Source organism: Nannospalax galili, unplaced genomic scaffold, assembly GCF_000622305.1.
Source record: "Nannospalax galili isolate Female #2095 unplaced genomic scaffold, S.galili_v1.0 scaffold1534, whole genome shotgun sequence".
Classification (NCBI taxonomy): domain Eukaryota; kingdom Metazoa; phylum Chordata; class Mammalia; order Rodentia; family Spalacidae; genus Nannospalax; species Nannospalax galili.
The window spans coordinates 68,864-93,640 of NW_008333781.1; the positions used below are offsets into that span (position 1 = coordinate 68,864).

The following is a 24,777-nucleotide window of genomic DNA, read 5'->3' on the forward strand; positions in this document are numbered from 1 at the left end:
TATTTTTAGTTGGAGATGAGTTTTTATTCACTGTTCTGTTGCTTACCCCCAAAATGACTATCAAAATGATTATTCACCCTCATGAGTCTGTGTGTCACCAGCACAGGGAGGGTTGCCTGTGCTGTTTTTAAACACAGAGCCCCTGGGAGCAGAGGACACATTCTAGTTCCAAGCTGCTGAAGACAGGCTCCACCCAGCCGCCTTGCAGCAGCAGCCTACTCCTGGCTCTACAAAGGCCTGTCCCAAGGGGAGTTGTGGGTTGAGGAGAGTTTCAGACAGTAAGGAGGAAGATCAGTCCAGGTCTGAACTTGAACAAAGATTAATGCTGACAGCACAGTTATGAGACTGTCAGAATTGAGAAAGACAGCTAAGACACTTCAGGCCAGATCCAAACTCTGCAGGACAAAGGACATGCAAGGTGGGATGAACTTTACAAAATCACAGAGGGCAGAATTGGTCTTTGAGGAGTTGCTAGTCTTTTGTTTAAGAGTTTGGTAAATATCTTGGTAGAGAAGTGGATGAAACCCAGGGTTCTCACAGCAGGAGCAGGTCATCTCTTCCCCCCAAACTGGCCCTGATCAGGAATATCTGACTGCTTAGTCACCTCACCTACTAGCCTGCCAGCTTGCCAACCTGCCAGTCCATCCTTCCTACTCACTCTCAAGGTTCTCGTAATAATTCAACTGTAAACCTAAAAATTTACAGCCAATTTTGAAAGAGATGCATCCTACCTCAGGAAACCGTATGTCAATTGTGTTGTAATGATATGCTTCTTCTAAGTATGTTGTTATTAAATAAATCATTTTTAAAAATTAAAAAAAAAACTAAAATGATACAAGATTTAAATAAAATACCCCAAATTGTAAAACTACTAAAAAATAGATGAGTTCTATGACATTGGTCTGGGCAAAGCAATATTTTTCTTTATATGACTTTGAAAGCACAGGTAATCAAACTAAAAACAGACAAATGGGATGACATTAAACTAAAGCTTCATCATAGCAAAATAAAGTAAAATGAGAACCTACAAAATGGGAGAGAATATTTGCAAATCTGATGAAGAGATACTGTCAAAAATATGTAAGAAACTCAATTCAAAACTAAGTAAACAACTTCAGTAAAAAATGATCAAAGTCCCTCACCTGAATGGACATTTCTGTGAAGACATACAGATGGCCAAAAGAAAATGCCCAGCATCACTAATGATTAAATGCAAATCAAAACCATGATGAGATATTTTCTTACTCCTGTTAGAATACTATCTTCAAAAAAGACGAATACAAAGTGTTGGAAAGTTATATAGAACAAAATGAGTTTTATAACATATTTATTAAAATGTTAATCAGTATGGAAAAAAAGTATAGACATTCCTCAAAAAGTTAAAAACATTACTACCATATAATGGTGGAATTCATCTAGCTTTCCTGTATGAAAAATTAATTTTGGTTGAGATTGGTGGCATAGGGCTCTATTGTCAGCTCCTTTGGAAGCAGGCAGACCACAAGTTCAAGGCCTGTCTGGGCTACACAGTGAATCCAAGGCTAGCTTGAACAATTTGGTAAGATCCTGCCTCAAAAGAAAAATCTTTTTGAGAGCCAGAGAGATGGTTCAGCGGTGAAGAGCACTGGTTGCTTTTGCACAGGACCTGGGTTCGTTTCTCAGCACCCACGTGGTGCCTAACAGTCATCTGTGATTCCAGTTCTGGGGGATTTGACACCCTATTCTGGCCTCCGTGGGCACTGTATGACACAGGTGCACTTACATATCATGAAGGCAAAACACTCAATATACATAAAAACAAAGAAAAAATTTAAATCTTTTTGAAAGGAATGAAAGGTAAAGCTCAATAGTAAGGCACTTCTATAGCATAAGTGAGGTCCTAGGTCCAATCCCCAGTACTTAAAAAAATGTATGAAAAATAAATTTTCTCTACAACATTCTAACTGGTGCATATTCAGTTTTCTTGTAATACTCCCAATGACGGGGAGTTTTGTGCCTCCAGAGGCAACTGATGCCATTGCTGTAGTTCACAACGAATGTTAGAAAATTCTTTCTTCTATAGGCCAAAGTATAAGAACAAAGCATTCTAAGATTTAGGGCTCTTTTGCAAGAACCTTACTTTTTTGTCTTTGGAAGAGTTCAAATGCCATAATTCCTGACCTCCAGAGATGATTTCTCTAGAATTAGGAGTTTAGTTGACTTTTAAGGTCAATTTTTGTCCCTGTAGATGGTAATGGTTCTATGACAGTTAATTAGACATATGCTTACAGTGTAGCCATCTGTGAAGCTCCTTGTTTCCATTTTCTTCTTTCTATTCTTTCTTTAAATTTTTAAAGTCTCAGAGTTTTCATCTGTGACTCTTTTTTATTCCTTTCCACTCCACCTCTCCAGTGCTGGAGATGAAATAAAGGACCTCTCAAATGGTATTTTAAAGATTTACTACCCACTTTGTGTTTTTCTTTTATTTAGCTTCTTTTATATACCAATATCTACTAATCAGTATTTACTATTTGTTCTCGCTTTTTATCGTTATTCTGGTACTTAACTTTGCTTTGTCTGAAGTCATATATAATCTCCTCTCCAAACTTCTAGCCCCTAGTTTTTTCCTTGTCTAAGCCATCTAGTCCATTGTATATTTTGTGGTTCGTGTGTGTGTGTGTGCGTGTGTGTATGTGTGCGTGTGCACAGTCGTGTATGAAGGTGCACTTGCCTGTGTGCAAGCATATGGAGGAGTCCATCCATCAGATATCTTCATCTATCATTTTGGGAAACAGAATCTCTTACTCAACCTAGACCTTGCCATTTTAGGTACACTGGCTGGCCAACAAGACCCAGTGCTAGGGTTATAGTCACATACCATAATCCCAGGCTTACCTAGTAGTGTATGGACTGAATAATTTCCAATAGACAGTCCAATTACTTTGTCACTACTTTAATGAACCACTATATCCATGATTAATCTTCCCTACCACATATGTTAGGCACTGGCAGTGACAGATAGTAGAAAAGATTGTTAATGATAAGGTGCATATAGAAGGGAATGTGTTTGATTGTTTAAGCTTCCAGCAAGATGAAGTGCTAAGGTAATGGTGCTGAGATATTTGTCTAGCAGCTGAAAGTATTTAGGTCCCCAAAGAAACTCCACAGAGATTTCGATTATGGCCTAAAATTTTCCAAAGCAGCAAACAGGCAGATTATTTTTCCTTCCTAGTTTGTGCTGGGTAGTCAATACACAGATGCCTAATTCGATGGAGTCAAGAATGGCACATGAATTTGTAGATGGTTTTCTCTGGTAGTTTTGTATTCTTAGACTAGTAATTAAAATTCAAAGCATCCTATGTGACCTTTTATGAAACTGACAATATTATGTGCTATGTAGGAAGCATTCCAGTTTGAATAGAAATTAGCCAAAGTAAAGAAAGGTGTTGATCCACAGGGATGAGGATAGGAGACAGTGTAGAATGAACAGCTCTGTTGCTGCCTATAATGCTGTGCTATAGTGGAGGAGATAGGGTTCTCCATCAGGAAAAGAAGACAAGAACAAAGAAATGAAATGTTAAATGCTAAGTCAAGTGAAAGACTATCATCAGATGCTAAGCAAAGGATTTCTCAAACATTATACATTGTGGGCCTCTGAGAGGCTCTAATGGTATGTTGTAAGCTCTAGTTCGGTCATCTTGTCATGCTACTCCAATCATAATCACAACCTGCAGAATCAGGAGAAGTCCTAGGGGTATGAACAAAGACAGCTCTTCTCAAAGACATTTTAAAATTTCTCAGCGCCATTAATTTTGACCTACATTGCACATTTGCTCAACCCCTAATTTCTAGAACAATCCTCTGCTCTTTGTTGGTTATTTAAGACATCAAGAACTTTTTATATGTTCCTTTTTAGATTTGAAATACATTTGTTATATGGTGTCACATTAAGATCTTTAAAATTCATTTTGTCCCTTTATCTCCAAGACTTTCAAAGAATAATTTTACTTTAAGATGAACTCTGGCTCCACGATTTCCTAGATTCACTTATTTGTTCAAAAAATGTTTATTTAGCCTCACTATGGAAGAACATTGTTCTAAAGTAAATAAATGACTCAATTCCTTCCATCTTGGAACTTTTATAACAAAACTATAGTAGATCTACAGAACAAGTCAAGGCCAGAGTCCAGAGTCTGAGTGGCACCACATGTTTTAGAGACAGTGAAGAGATTTATTGTTGCCAAGGAGAAAAAGAGCCTTGATAAATGGGGAAGACTGTTTCTTGTTCTTCCTTCTACATTCATTTTTGTGGTGAACTGAAAACAAAGAAGTAGACTTTGGAGTCACATTGCCTAGGTATAAATCCTGTTTTTCCTGCAAGTACTTATTTCTCCTCAATCTGGTTCCTTCCTCCTTCTTAGCTTCAGTGTTCTTAACTGTTACTGTTGATATTGCACAGACTCAAATCTAAGTTGTTGGTTGTAACTTTCTTAACATAGGAATATCTAAGGTAGCTGTTCATATACATCCTGAGTATCTCATTCATTGGCTATACCATGGTATCTACATATCAATTGAATGTATAAAGAAGAATGTAAGCCACATGGTCACTAGGGTCTAAATCTAAGTGACTTATTCATATTCATGAGTAGTTCTAAACAGGCTTCTTAATGATATCTAAATATAATTCCTGACTGGATAGTCTCTGTTCCCATTTTATTATTTCCTTGTTTGAAGAGTGACCTCCCTAATGTTGTCATTATATATTTTACCATGATAGTTGTGTGCATTCTCTACTCTTTGTCTTACCTTACGAATTTCTCCCTGTTGGACAGTTTTTATTATGTTAATCCATTCTTCCATGTCTTTCCGGTTGGACGCAGCCAGGGAGACTTTTCGTTGTGGTGTGATAACCTAAACAAAACATCACATTATTAGCTGGTTCTCATCAAGAAAGATCGCCCTGGAGTCTGTAAACTGAAGAACTAGACATATTTACCATTCACCATCTAAGGAACTTCTTGAATATATGAGGTAATTTTCCAGGGCCACCCTCAGTTGCTTGGATAGGTAATAATAATAGTAATAATAATAATAAATAATAATAGCAATGACTTTAATGCCATTTGATGTGTTCCAGAAACTATTCTAATGTACTTGAAGCATATTATTTCAATCAGTCTTCATCATAATCCCATGAGATGTGCACTGTTATTTTCCCATTTCATAATCAGGAAAACAAAGTCAAGGAGAGTTAAATGACTTGCTTGGGGTCACCCAGCAGGAGAAAAGCTAAACAAGATTCTTTAGCTCTTTAATTCATGCTCTTAAACATTAAGTTATGTGTTACCTATTTCTAAAATGAGATTGCCTGAAAACTCTACTTGCTTACGAGTACTCTGTGTGAAGTAATGAAAGTGTATTTGTTTCATCAGGGTGCGTCTCTTTCTGTTTGTAGGGAAAGTAAGATGTCAGAAAAGGTCCCCTTTCTTTCTGATGAGAAGAGACAACCTGAAGAGAATTTACAGCACTACCTCTTAATCTTGAGACATAATGCAAGAACCCATCAAGGAATAGTAAAAAAAAAACAGGTGAAGATCTTATTTATTTATTTATTTTTGTGTATATATTGTTGCGTGCATATTTACTTGTCTTTTAACTGAGTTTTTGTGATTTTCATAAAATGTAGTTTGATGGCATTTAAATGCCCTCCCCTATTTGCCCCTCCCCCTACTGCCTCCACCCAATTTGATGGATATAAATATATATATATCATATGGCATATAGAGTCTGATTTCTGTCCCTAAATGTTCTTCAGCTAAATGTCCTTCAGTGTGGGTACATCCATGGGGCCCACCAAAAGTCTCATCCCTTATAGACTGTCTTTCCCTCTCTCAGCAGCCATCAATTGCCAAAAGTTCCTTAGATTGGGTTGGGATTTCTAATACACTTCCCCGGGTCTATACTGGCATTTTGTCTGGTTTGAGCTTGCATGAGACTTTGAATGTGCTTTCACAATTGCTGAGAGTTTATATGAGCAGCTGACCAGCTCTCTGGAAGATCATTTCCTTGTAGTCAGTCAGTCCTCTGGCTCTTGCAATCTTTCTGCCTTCACTTCTGCAATGATCCCTGAGCCTTGGGAGGTAGAGGTGCCCTATTCATGGGCAAGTGCTCTGTGGTCTTTTGTTCTCTGTTGTGTGTACATTTATGTATATGATGTGTGAGTGCAGGCACACATGTGCCATGATGCATGTGCATTGGCCAGTTTTTGGTATTTGGTTCTCTCCTTCCACTGTGGGATCCAGGGATCGAACTCAGGTAATCAGGCTTCTATGACAAGCACTTTTACCCATAGAGCAATCCCTCTGGCTCAGTGCTGATGATCTTAACAATGTAGACCATGAACAGAACTTTGACTTTCCCAGCATATTAAGAGAGAGGTTAAACAGTTATTGTAACAGTGATTGCTTCAATGGCCCTACTTAATTCTATGATTAATGCCTCAAATTGAAGCTAGTGCTCACCACACTGGCAAATAATTGAGGTCTCCTTTGGTATGTAACAGAGCATGATTTTTGTGGTAGATAGGAGCTGGTTGGGATCATGACTACTGCCACTCTTAGAAACCCCAGTGTCTATGAGCCATTGTTGAGGCTGGGAAAAGAATTCTTCGAGGAGGTGGGAAGGAGTTCTTTGGGGATAATGGACTAATACTTTCCAGTGAGTTTTCTGGCCCCAAAATTCTACGCTTTCTTGCATATATTCTCATCAATAATCTCAGCGTGGGCTAGATTTCACTTATCTCATCAAAGGAAATGATGTCATGTAATATGATTATTCTGATTTTTCTATGACATATTAGTTCCTCAGAAACCCTTCCAATGATATTCTTGTAACTCACCTTTACCAAGAAGGATGACTGAGAAATCATCTTGGCTTTATAGCAGGGTGCTGAGAGGGAGCAAGACTATCACTCATTGTCCTCTCTAACAGTGGACTGGTAGAGCTTTGTTTATACAATAACACTTTTCAAAGAAGACTTGTTATACCTGATGTCCCAAAACAGAACAAGTGGATATAACAACCTCTGTTCTCAGCTAGCCCTACCCTTGCTCATTTAGTCATTCATAATCTTACTTACACAAAAACCATGGCAAAGATTTCTACAGCTGCTTTCTGCCAAGGCGACTTGAGACAGATCAATTGTTTCAAACTGTGCAAACTGGAAAGAAATGAGGGAAAATGATAAGAAGCCATCTGATTATGGAGGCAAATAGACATTAAAAGATGCACATGTGCACACACACACTCATTGACAGACATTTTTGGCAGCCATGATCCAATTTATTTGTCTTGAGAGATGGGTTTATTTAGTAACATGATTTTTGTAGATATATCATGTGATAAATATAAAACAAACCAAACTAAAAGAAAATACAGCTTTTCTAAAACTTCTGTGGATTTGTAGTAACACTTGAGATGGTTAGTTCAGACTTATCCAAATAAAAATGTTAGTGCTAGATAAGATAATGAGATGTAGTCTACCTAGGGAACTTGTAGTATAAATTATTATTAACTCTTAATTTACTGGGTAGCAGCCTTTGACTATGTTTCTGGTTACATTCAGATTGAGGCCTATATAAAACCCTTGTACAACTGACATGGTAGATGCTACCCAGCCTGTAGGAAGAAATCAGTAATACTAATATAGACAGGGCTGGTTCACCAATATGTAACCTGAATATAGGACTCCATGGTTAGAATGGATCAATACTTGGTTTAATGTTCTGTTATTGTCATCTTCAAATTCTGATAATTTTATCTTGGGGCTAGTGTTTTGTAAATAAAGTACAATAAGACCATGAACTGTATATGAAAGCCTATATGAGAGTAGGAGGCATGCACATTATGCATATCCACCCCATGTCTTATCACACTAATTATATTTGTGACATCTATGAGTATAGAATTCCAATGGATCCCATCATGCTGAAAATGCAAGTACAAAGTAAATATGTTATGTCTATGATTGAGTAAGCAGGGATGCTGACAGCTTGGAGAGGCCACACATTATGTTGGAGTCAGAACAATAGAAAGAAAGCAGTGTCTTTTAGGAAACAAACGACCAAGGAGCTATTCTTTCTTATCCATGTTTCTGCCCGATATTATCTAACCATATGTGCTGAAAATGATGGCACTGAAGGAAAGGGAGAAATGGGACAAGCCACAATCCCTTTTCCATTTAGGTAGAAAGTATTGGTAGAATGTGAAAAATATCAAAAAGTGAAAAAAAACTTAGCTAGTTTTGTGTACTTGTAAAAACAAAATCCATATGCATACTTGAGCTACTAATACAAATTATATAATTTTGTTGATTCTTCCTATAAGTTAAATGCTTCCATACTTTCATTTAAAACTGGGGTGGTACAATGTACAAAAATGGTCAAGCTCATACTAATTATTTAAAAATTTTGTTTTCTTTTTAGAGTGACATTAAATATAAAATAAAACAACATAAGCCATTGTTTTATATTTTAATACAAATATAAATTACTGTATTTAAAGCCATTAATGGCATGATCATCCTGTTTTTTGAATAAAGGGTCCTGCATTTTCAATTTACATAAGTTCCCACAAATTATATAGTTGTCTCTAGGTGCAGAAACTAACCAGTGAATCTGTGAAAACAAATAGAAATAGGAAGAGGAAAGGAAAAATAGTGCTACCCGTTGGCACAAGAGGACAAATTACAGGAAGAATACATGGTTTCAACTTCCACCATAACACTGGCCATCTTTGAACCCATGCATTTCTTGGCACCTGCCAACTAATTCAGTTGAAAGGATTCTACAGTTACCGAAGGATGGTGTGCAAAGTGGAGCTTCTGTCCTTGAACTAGACAATATCTAAGCTTCCATCTTTTAAAGGAGGTACAGTTCTTTAGCAGAGGTCCTTCCTTCAGTATTTTCTGAAACACAGAAACATAGCAGTTGGTTAGTTAGATGAATTTGTGATGTCATATTATTTGTTCTCTCAGATGGGAAAATTCTATCTCTGTCATATATCTGATAAATAGCCTGCAGGTCAGGCAAGAACACAAGGAAATTAGTTCTATCAGAAAAAAACATTGATTCTCTTTCTATAAAACACTCAGAATAACATATGCTTCAAGTTTCTTCACTGGTCAAACAAAAGCAGTGAAAAACATCTCCCTTTGTGGTAGGAATAGAGAGAGAAATATTCATGCATACATGTAAAAATGACATTCCTGAGAAAGTGTAAATGTTGTAGAAAAGGCTAAATTCAGTAAAGGAAGATTTTTCTAAAGTATTAAGATTGTAGCTCTAGATAGAACTTTTTTTAGAATATTCTTGTTTAGAATATTAAGTTGGATTATGTTCCTTCCCTGTTTAAAAGCCTCTAACAGGTTCCCAATATTTTCAGAACCAAATATATATTCCTTACCAAGGCCTTCAGGGTATTCATGATCTGGTGAGGGAGCAAGCATAAAAAGGACTTCAAAAACAATGACCTTCTGATCACTTTAATTAGCACATAGTCTGACTACTGATTTCCAATTATTGTACGACAGAATGATCTTATCCAGACACAGCATTTGCTTACCATTTTCACCACTGAAGATGTTCTTAGTTATGTTGTAGATAACAAACCAATACATAAGATTTCCATAAGTTCTTAGCTACACTAATCTGGAATCAAACTTACTGTTATTGGACAAAGAGCCAGAGAGTTTACTTTGTCAAATCAGAGCTCTACCATGAACTCTCTATCTTCTAAATTAGAATTGACTTAAAAAGTGTTTTCTTGGTCTACCTAGTGTATTTCAAATGTTTTAATTAGTTGATAATATATAAAAGGCAGGAGTTTCCAGAAAAATAAAGATATTTTATATATTTTAAAAATATTTTATTTGTATTATGTGTGTGAATATATTGCCTGCATGTAGGTAAGTACACCTGTGTCATGCAATGCCTGCAGAAGTCAGAAGAGAGCATTGGATCCCCTGGAACTGGAGTTACTGACATTTGGAAGCTGCCATGTAAGTGCTTGAATTCAAACTAAGGTCCTCTACAAGAGCAGCCAGTGTTCTTAACTGATGAGATGTCTTTCCAACCTTCTGTATGTTTTTTTTTTTTTAAATCAAAATACCTAGTAAAAGTAGGCTTATATTCTCGAATTGAAACCATCTGTTGGAACAATGCAGCAGCTACCACCATCAGATAGAGTACTTGATTCTAACAAACATTTGAATTTGAAACAGTAATCTAATTATTTGAGGCTTGGGATTTCTTTCAGGCACAAGTCCTTAGCTTCAGTCCCCAGTATTACAATGGATTATTTAATAGGAAAAAAATGGGGAAAGGAATGAATAAAAACAAAGGACAATGACATATATGTAGGAAAATATCACAATGAAAGCCACTACTTATGTATGCAAACTTGGAATGCTAATAAAGGGAGGGTTGGCAGAATGGCTCCCAAAAAGAAAGGGTGGTGAGAAGAAGGGTCATGTTGCCATCAATGAAGTGATGACACAGGAATACACCATCAACAATCACAAATGCATCCAAGAAGTGCATATCTCAGGCACTCAAAGAAATCTGGAAATTCACTGTGTAGGAGATGGGGACTCCAAATGTGAACACTGATATCAGGCTCAACAAAGCCGTCTGGGACAAAGGAATAGAGAATGTTCCATATCATATCTGTGTTCAGAAAAACAATGTACTGAAAATGAGAATTCACCAAACAAGCTCTAATACTTTGGTGACCTATATCCCTGTTACCACATTTAAAAATCTATAGTCAATGTGGATGGTAAATACCTGCTTAGAGTCAAATAAAGTTATAAAACTGCAAAAAAATTATCCAAGAAACTAGAAATGGGCCATTGGGAGCAGATGCATTAAGGGAGGGAAGACAGTAAAATATGGGAATATTGAGAGTAGAAAGAGGGAATACTGGGAGTGGAAACATTCAAGCATTAAGGGGGATGGTGGTTGGGGAAATGGTGTAGTGGAAAACTAAACTAAAATGAAAGCTACATTAAAAAGCTTAAGTTGAAAATTTACAATCTTCTAACCCAAGAAAAATTCAATTATAGAGGACAGTAGAACACCAGTAAAAGGAGGAGAGGAAGTTCTCAGAGTTTAAAATTTAAATGGGGATGGTAGGATTGGTGAAACAAGAGAGTGGGTTAGGCAAAATTAAGGATGTATGAAGAAGCCTTATGGAAAGCCACTAGTTTGTATGCTAATTAAAAAACAATCTATAAGCTGGGTGTGGAGGCAGAAGCAGGTAGATCTCTGTGTGTTCGAGGCCAGTATGGTCTACATAGACAGTTCCAGGCCAACTTGGGCTATAGAGAGATCCCGTCTCAAAAAGACAAAAAAATCTATAAAAATGGAGTTTGAACATAAGTACCCTACATTGGTGGACAGTAGTCCTCCCAGTGACAAATGTTATTAAATGAAAATCTCAGTACCAGGCACAGGATACCACACTATGAGTTATTAATCAGGAGACACTCAAGGCAGTCTAAACAATGCAGGCTCTTGCCATTGTTCTTGATTTCCCACCATAAATAGATGGTAAGATCTTATTGTTGAAAACATTACTCACTTTGAATGTAGGACATAGGGAAATCAACCTCAACTGATGAGGAAACTCCCACTTCTGGCTAGCTTACACATCACTAGAAGGTGCTATGCAGGCAGCTGGGAGAGAAAAGGCATCAGTATTCTCACTCATCACTGGATCCTGCATGTTATAATACTGACCTGACTGACAATATGGGCCTACTGGTGAAATAGTGGCATGAAGGTTATGGAAGTAACCAACCACTTTCTGATTAGATTTAAGGTCTGCTTCACAGGAAGGAATTTACGTCTGGCATTGTAAATATGGATAAAATCCCATGACTGGAGATATCATAGAACCTGGGGGGAAGGGAACCTACTGTTTTTGCTTTGCTAAATTGTCATACTGTCAAACTACTTTCTAAATATTTATGCTTATATATATGTGTTGCTCTCAAATTTGGCCAGAAAAGCTTTTTTCAATGGGCAGTAGCTAATATAGAGACTCACAACTGGTCAAATTCCTGATTATAAGTAACTGCAAGTACTCGGCTGTGTATGAGTCACTATAGCAACCTCTCTCCATCCAAATCCCAGGAAACATTGCAGAAGAAGGGGGAAGAAAGAATGTAAGAGCCAGTGAATTGGGAGGAGAACTGTAAAATGCTGACTTCTGGACATGACATGACTGTTGCACACATGAACTTGCAGCAGCTGTGCTTTCCTGCACAAGACCTGTACAAGATCTAGCCACTCAAAATTCCATCATGGATAGGGGAAGGGCCCCTGAGTCCCTACTCTTGGCAGAGGAAAGTTGCTGAGGCAGGGATAGTCATTCTCCGTTGGGGATACAGCTATTGCTAAGTTGCCCCATAGTGATGTGTATATGGGTAGCACTAATTGGATTCAGGCAGTTATTAATAACAATAAAAAATGAGGACATGAGGCTACAAAGGAGACAGGGTCAAGGGTACTGGAGAGAGGTAGTATTTACATTGCATAAATGTATGAAATTCCCAAAGAATAAAATAAAAATTATTATATAACAACAGCAGCAGCAGCAACAACAACAACAACAACAACCCAGTTATCTGCCACTCCCATTGTCTTAAATACACACATACATCTACACAGTTTGTTTGGTTTTCTGATGATTACATACATAGTACTAGGGCACTAAAGACTAATGCATGTCAACTGAAATATCAGTTTATGAGCAATTACAATTTCCCTAAATCCTCTTGATAATTTATGAGAGTTTCAGTACCAGTGTGGAGATGCAAAGAACAAGAACTTGAAGGAAAGGAGAGGTGGAATGATGTAAATATGTAAAATGTTGGAATTCAGTCATTAAATGAAAAACAATTCTTACTTCATAAGTATGAATATGTAGTTCCTGTCTTCCCTTTGGCCAGATGCCCTGCAGTCTACACTGTAAATGGTGGCATTTGATTTTCTTTGTTCTAATCCTCTTCCCTCTGCCATATCCTCATCCACAATAAGTCTTCATGATATCTAGGAAGTCATACTGACTCCTTTCTGTTAAAGATTTAAGTTAAAAATTTTAACTGTTCTGACTCTGTAAAACTGTTTAACAACTATTATTTCTCCATTAAATTATTAAGCTTTGTCAATCATTAAATGCTTCTTTGCCTGTCTTATTCTGTCATATAACATGTCCCCTTACTGAGTGGTTTTAAAGTTTTAGATAGGGTAGGATATTTTCACCTTCCCACATTTTTAGTTTAACGACCTATAGCTCAGGCTATCAGATATGTGAACAACTAGTTTATGTTCTGAAAGGTACCTACACCTAAAAAAACCCATAGACCATTTAACTAAGATCTCTCACTTTGTAACCTGGGAATATAATATCCTAAGAGAACTCAGATTTTAGCTTAGGCATTTGCCAGTTATTTTATGATATGAGCAAGAAAGAAAACCAAATAGCTTTCTCAAGTTAATATTTTATCTACCTCTAGACCACATCATTTCTATCAGGATTCCAACCTGAATAATAATGTTTATTCTTGGCCTTGTATGACTTCTGGGAACTGATGCTCTTAACTGTCATCGCTTCAGCTAAGCTCACTCTTACTATTACGCATACATCTCCAACTCAGGGGTCCCCAACAAAACTACTATTCAGGAGGCATTAGATACAGTAAGATTTTGTAGGAATAAAGTTTCTATATTTCACTATAAGTAATTATCAATAAAAATAGATTCTGTAAAGGTATATATTGTAAGCCCTACAGCTAGCACCAAGAAAACAACTTTAGAAGTTATACATGCATATACTACAGGCCTATTAGAATGGCTAAAATCCCAAATACTGATAACACCAAATGCTAACAAGAATGTGCAGTGATAAGAACTCTCATTCATTGTTGGTGGAATGCAAAATGCTATAGCCAATTTAAAAGACAGTTTGCCATTTTCTTGGAAAATCACATAGCGCATCCAGCAATCGCAGTCCTCGGTATATACACAATGCATTGAAAACTGAAATCCATGGAAAACTATGCACAAATATTTACAGAATCTTTATTTATAATTGTCAGTCCTAGTTTATTATATGAAATTTTGTAAGTTTTGAATGTTTGAAACTAATAAAAAATTCTTTTTAACTTTTACAAAAACTTTATTGAGAATTTCATACATGTATATAAGGTGTTTTGAACAAATCCATGCCCACTCCCACCCCTCCAACATTGCCCCTCTGAAGAGGTAATCCATCTGTGTTCCTAAAATCTTTTAAGGATTAGATACAAGCTTCCAAATACTTTTGACATTTTTTGGCCTTTGGAACAGAATATGTTGTCAGCAGGCCCAAGGACATTTTGACTTTTAGGCAAGAAACTGTCTACATTTCTTTGGGGTCTTTTAACCCTAACTGCCTAGCCGATTCCTACCTCCTATTCTTATCATGCCATCCTCTGAAGGGGTTAGCCAAATTGCCAATAGGGAATAGGGATGCAACCACTCTGGCTTCTTCCATGCTGAGTGGGGATGCAGGGTGAGGCAATGGGAGTACCCCTTCAGTGGGTCTATCTAAAAGACTCCCAAATTGCATTAACTCTTGTCTCTGAGAAGAAAGTCCTTGAATCATGAATGGGAGATGTGAAGGAGAAGTAAAGGCAAAAGTAATTAGCATTACAAGTTCTAGACAGGGAACTAGAAAAAAGTCAGAACAGGGTAATTTTCAAATGTTCATATGAGAGTCCACTGGAGTTCTTGACATTGGAGTTTCCAAAAACATCCCTCTATTGGGTTCTTCCTCATTTTTCCTTTGTATTCCAAGGCTGAACTAGTTGGCTGGGAAGAGTGGCTGGATACCCAGGTGTATTAGTCAGGGTTCACCAAAGAAACAGAACTAATAGAATGAATACATATGTATAGGGATTTATCAGCTTAGCTCACAAGATAGAGTATGAGTAGTCCAACAATGGCTGAACCACACTGGAGAGGCTGAGACTCTATAGTCACTCAGTCCCCAGGGCTGGATATCTCAGTAGTCCCAATCTGGTGCTGAAGGTCTGATGAATTCCAAAAGATCTGCTAGTCTTCAGTCTACAGCAGCAAGACCAATTCACCAGCGAGAGAGAAGGCAAGCAGCAAAAAACAAAAACAAAAAAACCAAAAAACAAAAAAAAATCTCCTCTGCCATGGCCTTTTATACAGGCTGCCATCAGAAGGTAACACCCACATTTAGGGTGTGTCTTCCAGCTTCAGATGATCCAATTAAGAAAATCTCTCTCATTTCAGTTAATTCCAGATCCAGTCAAGTTGACACCCAGGATTAGCCATCACACTAGGTGAGGGTCCAGTGACCCTGCTTGGCACTCCTTTAATGAATGAGCACAACCGTCAACAAGCCCAACTGTGACTATGTTTAGTGATCAGGCTCAGTGGAAGTTGTGTTGATGGTAGTTATTTCATGCAGAAGGGATTGCTGTATAGCATTATCTTAGTAAAAGGACCTGGAATTTAAAAGGATTTGGTGCTAGGAGCTACATATGAGGGAGAACATACGTTTCTTTTTCTGAGTCTGTGTTACTTTGCTTAGTATAACAGTTTCTAGATTCATCCATTTACCTGAAAATTTCATTATTTCAACTAATAAAAATTAAAAAAATACTTCTGAGGGCAAACAAAACAATTTATAAGCTATGGCCAGCTGCCAGGCAAAGAGTTTGTAACTTTTGAATTACAAGTGCTATCACATCGGAGAAGGAGAGTTTAGAGGTCATGTCTAGGAAGTCTATTCATGTAAGATACACATCACCAAGCTGAAAGCAGATAAATATTGATGTGATTTATGTATAGTATGGAGAATGATTAGAATGTCTAGGTTTCTTATGTTCTAAACAGCGGCTCTATATCATGAACTGTTGAAATTTATGAACACCCAAACCTGGATCTTTAAGAATTGAAAGCATTTTTCTTTCTAAATCCTTCTCTGTTTTTGTTAAGGTTCAGATAACCCGGCCCCCTCACCAACAGGGCCTCACAAGCCCCTGAGAAAAGGAAACTGGGTTGATAAGCACCCTGGTCTTTGAAGTCAAGAGAAGCAGACTTTTCTCCACTGTTTGGCCAGTACAGCAGGCTTCCCCTTTGATCTCTAAAGAAGGCTGGTTTTAACAGTCCCCCTCCCCCACTTCCCCCTTCCCAACTTAAAAAAAAAAAACATCTTCCTGCCTTCTGCAGGAAGCAGAAGCCTCTCCCTTTACACCCCAGCTCACCATCTGGGCAGACATTTTCCCTGCCCGGAGGGGAATCTGTCCCATGTGTTCCTTTGCTAATAAACCTTATTTTGATGGAATTTTATCTGTGCCTCGGTGCCTCATCATCCATTTGCTCATTCTCTGCCAACTTTTTACCTATCAGGAAGGAAGGAAGGAAGGAAGGAAGGAAGGAAGGAAGGAAGGAAGGAAGGACGGAAGGAAGGCCGCGTGTGGTTCTGTCTGGAATTCGGTTGGCAGAGTCTCCAGGTACAGAGCTGTAGAAAGCTTCTTTGCTGTGTCTGGGCCGATCCAGGCTGTTCCCTGCAGAATAAACTCTATTCCAACGGAGTTCTATCTGTGTCCTGGTGCTTTCTCCTGATCAACCGGATTCATCCATTGCCTACTTTATCTATCAGTTTTAGGGAAAGCTTAACCTGTGAACAGAATCATTGTTTTTAAATACACTCTTGTTAATTCAAAATCCCAATCTCAGGATGAACAAGTTGAAGTTAAAAATCATTCAATGGGTTTATTTAAGTTGATAAAATACATGTATTGAAAACAACCTTTACATGCTTGGTGCTTCTAAAGTGAACAAGGATACTGGAAGAAGCAAACAAGCAAACATATCCTGTGGATGATGAATACAGTAGGGAATGTGAAGTTGCCAGTGCTTCCTAGCTATTAGCATTTTCCAGATAACATCTCATTGCTCTCTCCATACAACTGTGCAGTGTGTCACCCATAATTTCTGAACAAATCTGAGGGCTTGAGCATCTTTACTACTTTGTTCAAAGACCTACAATTACAAAATGCTAGTAGGTTCTGTGCTTTCTCTCTCCATGACAAAGAAAATGGGAATGCATGGTTAATTAGTATGTGTAGGAGAGAGTGACTATGTACCCCACCAAACTGTATCTTAAAAGACAGGACTACAGATATCTAAGAATGAGATAGTGTTCCATGAATAGTTCTGAACACTCATTAATAAAATTGAACTAATGAGCTTCCCGCCAAGGGACAACTAGCTGTCCATATCATTCTAGAGACATGATATTCCATGTTGAGCAAGAAGGAAGGCCTCCTGTTTTTTAAAGTGTAGTCCAAGGTGAATTGAAAAACTAATTAGAATTCATATTTATATAACATTCTTTAATTAATAAAACATTTTTGCTTTCATTATGGACTCCTGACAGCGGCCCTACGAAGTGGTAATGAAAAGCATTTTCAAAATAAATTTTGTCCTATGAAATAAATGGTGAATTTAGTTTCTTAAAATGACTTACCCAGATATTTTTCTTCATAAGACATCATCAAAGAATTAAATTATTTTTTCTCTTAAAATAGATACAATATTTTGCAGTTTTGAGACTTGGCAGAAATTTTCATCAGAAGAACCCATTTCTAAGGTTATTATGAACGGCAATAAGGACTGGATTTCTATGTCGTAAAATTTGCTCGACAGCCACCTTTACATAAAATGGGATATACCTATAATCCTCTTGGTCTAAGCTGTCATAGTCCCATTTCAAATATCTGTGATGCAGTAAGTAGAGAGAAGTTAGAGTTACAAGATCCTTGTACATACTGAAATATCATGCCACCCACCATCTGATGTTTCTTAAACTAAAACACCCTGCAGACAGACCTCCTAGGTCTTTCCTGCCAACTCTAATATTAAAACATAAATAGTAAAGTGGTCTCCAGCATTAAACTCAAGGCTGGCTGTCCTGTAGTAGGAATGATTTTGGTTATTAATATATCTATAGTCTCAAGTTCAGTCACCATAGAGTCAAAAGGTTTTATTCAAATCCCAAAAATCCCATGCAGGATTCCAAAGCATGGATAATTCAGTCCTTGTCTGTGTACAGCAGTCACACAAAATATCTGCCAAAATTGTGGGGAACTTGCAGAACTGGCTAGAGCTTTGGGAGACTTTGCTTCAGTTTCATTTTGACTCTTCTTTGATAATCCAATCCCTAAATCTATTGCTTCTAGAAACTCCCACACCTGGGCACAGGTAGTTTTTCTCCCTAATGCTGTCAACGACTTGGCACATGCAAATTAATTGTCAATACCAATGGCAAACATTGCTTTTGCTCCATATTAATAAAATATCTCAAAGGGATCTGTAAAGCAGGCTGATTTCCTATACATAATTAATTCCTGCCTGTTGCTTAATTGAGAAAGTACAAGCACAGCTGTGACTGTAACCTTATCTTCCTCCCAAGTCCCCAAAGTTTCTAATATCTGCTGTAACTCCTTTTTCTGTGGCTTGATAGGATTTTGATTCATGAGGATGTGGGGAATTATTTACCCTTTATTAAGGAAAGGAGCCCCCTATTACATAGCCAAATTGAACTTCACACGCACCTAATCAAAAAGTAGGCAAATATCATGACATGCATCACTACCTGTTAGTAGCTGGCTGTGCTTCTGTTTTGATTGCTCATACTGCTCTTGTGAAGGAGAGGAATGATCATTTCCCAAGTGAGATCCAAGCTACCACTATGGATACAGCTTCAGAGTCTTGCTTCTGTCTATGTCTCCTTCAGTCTTCAAACCCAGAATATCTGTTCTCTTTGCTTTGGGGGTAGGGATGATAGAAAGAAATCCATTTCTCGACACAGCTTTCCAGAGTTGATTCAGAGAAACAGTGTTTGATTTAGTTAAAATGCAACTTTCCGTGCTTTAGGCTTTAAGAAAGGTCAGACCCACAGTTTCGCTGAAAGCTTTGCATTCTCCAGGGTCTTGTTGACATAGTAGGAGTCAGACAGACCGACTCCAGCAGTTACTAGCTGTGTGACCTTGGGCAAATCACTTGACCTCTCTGAGTCTTAATTTTCTTGTCAGATGAGGAAATTCTGCAGAGCATGTACCTGCCATTGAAGATCCTTTGTCTTATGGATTGGGAGGCTGGGGCTATTGCCACAGCTCTACATATACCACTACTGAGATCTTTCCTTCATGGATGGCTACATGCTGTAGCAGAGGGATGAGAAATAGAGTTAACTATTGCCTGGTTTTCCCAGGAGTTTTATCACCAAGTTCAGGAGAGTCACAGGCAAACAGACTTGTTGGTTATCCTAGCAGTGATAAGTCAGCTATTTCTATTTACTGCCCTGGACTGCAAAGGCTGTAGCTGTGAATCCTCTTTCACTGCATTTTGTACTAAAGAAGAAATGTTGAGGTTCAACTCTCTGTTTGCTGTCAGTAAAGTATAGAAAAGATAAGGATGGTACTATATTTATTTAGTTTTCAGAAATAGATAAAAACTTTAAACAAGTATTTGCATCTCACCCAAAAGATATTTTATAAACACATGCAAACATATGATACACATCTATTCTTATTCTTCATCTAATTCATAGCATTCTATGTACAATGTTTCTTGCTTTCTGCTTTAATATAACAGGGAGGCTTTACAATATTGGTACATATGTAGTGAACTAATTTCTTTTTACAAAGGTACAAAATCTACTGCATAGATATAATGCGATTTATTTAAATGGTTACCTATTGACAGATAGTGATTTCATATCTTATTCTATTACAAATAACCCTGCAATGACTCTGTATATACGTGTCATTATCTGGCATGAGAACACTAGTAAGATAAATATCATGGACTGGTGATATTAAAATGGGTTCATTGGAATAATAAAGCCTAAACACTTTTAAGTCTGGGAGAAGTAAAAACTTGGAAGAAGGAAATCCAGTGAAAGTAACAGTACAAGTTGAAATCTTAGTCTACAGGCTTATGTCTTCTCAAATCTCTCTATACCAGCCCCCTTTCCTTTTTTATTACTGGGGTTTCCTAGGAAGGGTAAGAACCTCTAATTGCTTAGGGGATGGGAAGGAGGTAAACAATCTGGACCCAGGTTGACAAAGAACAGAAAGTGTTAACTTGGCTCTTGGTAATTGGTCTGGGTCTAGCAGCAGTTGGGAAGGGGGGAAAGGTCAGCAGAGTCCTCCCAGACATATATGCAAGTGCAAAGCTAGTTTTGTGCTTACTGGTTTGCTTCCTTGAACAAGCCATCTTACTACTATGAGAAATTGGTCAACGTTAGGATATGAACTCTGGTCTATACAGTTCAAACTCTGTGTTCTCACCACAAAACTGCGTTTTAACTTTCTAAGCTAACATTGGCCTTTTGCAATGAGCAATTTTAGCTCTCTCTATCCTGTCAACTATGATGAAAATCAAGCCCTAAGACCTGGCTGTGTAAACACAAATTAAACAGTAAATTAATTTCAGAACCTGGACTGGGCTATACAGCATCATATTTCAGTGGGATTGGGATTCCTCGCCAACTTTCCTAGGGTGAATGTAGATTCCCTGTAACTACAGCCATTGAGTTTGTTCTATATTAGCAGCACCTCCTGGAACATGGTCAGAGTTCTGAGGCTGCAGGGCAATGCCATGGGAAGGGATGAGAAAAGACCAGATTCCAACCTAAAACCAAAAAGGAACCTTGAACATGTGTAGTTTATTTGGTTATAACTCACTCAAATAGCAAATTACTGAAGATTCAGTTTTTGTTCCTTTTGTGCTCTGGTCTTTCCAACCATGTCTTTAGATGTCTCTCAGAATGTGGAGGTGGTAAGTTCATACAGCTATACACATGTTCTTGGGAAGCAAATGTTTACTCCTGATTTGAGAAGATTGCATTTGTTGCTAAACTGGTCCCATACAGCTAGTCAGCTCACAAGTTTTCAATGATAAGGTGATAAAGTGGTTAGATAATAAAGAGGGGATATTTAGGTTTGGTTTTCATTCTTCTCTTAGTCTTATGATGTGGCACTGACTAAAATCATGAACAGGGTAGGCAGAATCAGATGCTAACACAATTTGATTTAACTTGCTTTTGTGACAGTGGTGGTCTAGGGAAGATGAAATCCATGAATTCATTAGTGATTGTGTGTAATTGGTTAGAATGGAATGTGTGTGTGTGGGGGGGTGGGTGGGTGGGTGTGGGTGTGGATGTGAGAGAGAGACAGAGAGACAGAGAGAGACACACAGAATGAGAATTATAGGAGAATATTTTATCTGTTCTGTCTCATCATTGGGTGTAAGAATAGAATCGAATTGTCAGTAAGAGCAGCACAAGGGTGGTTTGGCTTGGGATAGGGGGAGTAATGACACATAGATTATAGCATACTCCATTCAACCTATAAAGATGTGTATAGTCTTACTGTCTTTGAGAGGAAGACTGTCCCTAGCTGAGCAAAACTCCCTTACAGACAGTGTAGTAGTTTAACAGCTCACTAAACCTGGAGAGGAAAGGAAGAGCAATGTTACTAATGTGTCAAAGGAGAAACTATTATGGGCCTTGGTGCCAGATAAATTATTGACTAGTAACAAAATTGAAAATGTGTACCAACTGGTAAAAAGAACCCGCCAGGCTCAAGCTCCTAGGAATAACAACAAAAGTAAAAAATGACAAAGAATTGCTAATTGTTAGTGATTTCTTACTGTGCAAAAAGGATTTTGCTAATAATGATGCAGAGGCTATCTCTTTTCATTCTAACAGCAACTTTAAAATATTTTACTATTTTTATTTTATGTGTATGAGTGTATTTTCTGCATGTATGTAAGTGTGCGTGTGTCATGCAGTGCCCATGGGGGTCAGAAAAGGGCATCAGATCCTCTGGAACTGAAGTTATGGACAGTTTTTAGCCACCACATGGGTGCTGGGAATTGAACCTGGGTCCTCTATAAGAGTAGCTGGTGCTCTTAACTGCTGAGCCATCTCTCCAGCCCACCTAAGAATAACTTTAAAAGGTACACGTACTGATACTCTTCATTTTACAGATGAAAATACAGTCTTGGAGAGATTAATTTTTATAATGGGTTAAGTGGTAAAGATAAAGCTCCTCATAAATGACTAGTTATTTCCTCAGGGAAAGAAACAGTAAGGTATAAATCACTAGTCTTATTAGAAATTATACTTTATTTGAAGTCAGTCACTAGAAGGAGATTGTTGATATGAATAAAGTTTGTTGGTTCAGTCAGTGCTGCCTTTGTTCTAATATTAAATTCTAAAGTAATTAAGTAATAATCAACTTACACAACATTTTATAGGCTGATCTTAAAGACTCTTGAGTCTGAACACAACCATAAGAGATAAGCAAGGAAAGCAATAATACTGGCTTTTTTCCTTGGTGCGTTGATTCATGGAAGTTACTATGTAACCTGGTACAAGCCTCTTTTTAATTCAGGTCCATACTTTTTGGTATTATTTTAATCAGCAATTCATATCTCAAAAGTTGATTTCTATTTCCCTCCAATCCTGTAAAATAATTATCTGCCATCACTGCTGGCAAAGACATATGAGGTAATCAAATGGGCCATTGGCAGGCATCCTCTTGGTTAATGAAGTTAATACCATGCTGGACCCAAAGAGACATTATTCTCTGAACTGAATGACTGATAACGTTTCCTGTTTGAGAAAGTAACTTGGCCACATAACTTAAGCGCAAAAGCATCCTACAAGGATCCTACTCAAAGAAATTGAGAGTGCTGCTTTTACTGTTGTCCCCCTCCAGGGACCACTTCCCACAACTTGTTCAGATGCTTGACCCAAGACATGATGCTACCCTCGTCACAAATTGCAAAACACCATCCACATTTACAACTTAAAAAATATTTTCCCTGCAGACAAACACCTGGTAAAATCACACACACACACACACACACACACACACACACACACACTCCTCTCTAGCTAGGCTGTGCTTAAAAGATTAAGGCTGCTCCTAAATGGCCATTAACTGTAGTAATCAAACACCCAATGGCTGGGGCTTAGAGCAAGGCTGTTACTAACTGAAATTTTTTTCTATTCAATTCTTGATAGCCTATCCCAAAGGGACACAGACAAGTACAAATGAACTAAAGGAAGAAGGAATAAAAGGAAGGAAAAGAAAGAGATCAGTGATATTATAGCTCAGCCTGTCAGACCTGGAAAGGGAGGAAGAAGAGAAGAAAAGAAATAAGAATAGAACATGCATGTTACATCAGAAGCTTAGCTGGGGGTGACCACAAACACATATTTGTAGAAGACAAACGATGCTCATTTTCCCACCAATGAGGCATAGGATTCACACTGGTCCTGGAACAATCTCTGCACCACCATTTGGTTGGTTCTTGGACTACATCTTAATCAATGTGTGCCTTCACCATTCAGAGTTGCTAGGGAGAAGGCAGCAGTCACTAAATGGGAAGAGAACTGTTATCAATTGCAATCTGAAGAACAACTAGGCTTGAATCTCACGCCCAGACACACAAAATAAATAAGTGGAAAATTTATTCTGGGGAAAGGGAGGGGATTTGTCTTTAAATTGGAAACAGGGCTTGCAAACAACTTAAAGAAGGAGCAAAAGAGAATCCAGTTTGAAACAAACTCACTAATAGCAATGATTGAAACAGAGAGGAAACAGAAATACAGAGACTCAGCTATGCCCTTCTTACCCCTTTTAATCTTTATAGACATGTGAAGAAAAGTAATGTTCTTATCACACCGGCATCAGACATTTATATCTTTTCTGACATATCCTGTTACGTACTTTGTGTACGTGAGTGCTAATACAACAGTACCGCAAGGTAGTGTTACCCCACTTATGTTACAGACATAGAATGGAAGCCCACAGAATGGTGGACTCATTTCTCAAAGATCATACACAGTTCCAAAGAATGATGACTTTGAGCTCAACTCTGTCTGATTCTGAAGCCCACATTGATTTCTAATAATTACACTAAACATTCTGTAGACACTGCATCTCTTCTGAAAAGTGAAAGTTGGTTGTAGGGGGGTGGATAGTTTGTAAGCCTATGAGACTAGAATGAATTCATTTGTGAGTTTTATAGCAATATTTGTACGGATTCTGACCCTCATCAATAACGTACTATATAAACAAAGCATATCATTTCCCCGAGTTGCCATCTCCTTGTAAAGAACTGTAGGTGATGTTGTAGAAATTTAGCATTGATTAATCAAGAGAAGCCAAGATATAACAGAAAAAACTACCTAAACTATCTTTCTACCAAATTTAAGACTTCATGGATAGCCCCTGGTCCCACAACAGAAATTTTTTCAAAACTGAGCAGCAGTATAAACCCTATAAGACATAAAATTGAATGAGGTTTTAACCTTTAAAAATATCTTCATTTCATTATTAAAATACACAATTTCATACAGAAAAATTCATTTTTAATGAAATTGACATTAAGATGTTTGCACATGCGTTTCTAATCTCTATATTACTAGTCACAATCGGTTACTGAGTTTCTTGGCATCTGAGCATGGATATAAAGTCATCAGGTAGATTTCAATGGTAATGTTTTTCACACCTATGAATTACTAAGGAGCAAATTTTTATACTTTGAAGAATTATTTATTTTTTATTTATACACCCACTTCCCAGGTAGCACCCTCCCATAGCCTCCCTCCCCTGACTAGAGCCCTTATACT

At 37.7% G+C, this 24,777-nt stretch overlaps 1 protein-coding gene across 1 annotated transcript in view; it reads right to left on the reverse strand.

Moving 5' to 3' along the window:
- The window catches only part of LOC103730284 (diacylglycerol kinase kappa), a 115,918-nt gene that overhangs the window by 42,620 nt on the left and 48,521 nt on the right, over positions 1 to 24,777 (reverse strand). Inside the window, 3 exon segments of the mRNA XM_029561276.1 lie at positions 4,789 to 4,893; positions 7,121 to 7,201; positions 8,837 to 8,947. Coding sequence (XP_029417136.1) covers positions 4,789 to 4,893; positions 7,121 to 7,201; positions 8,837 to 8,947 — 297 coding nt within the window.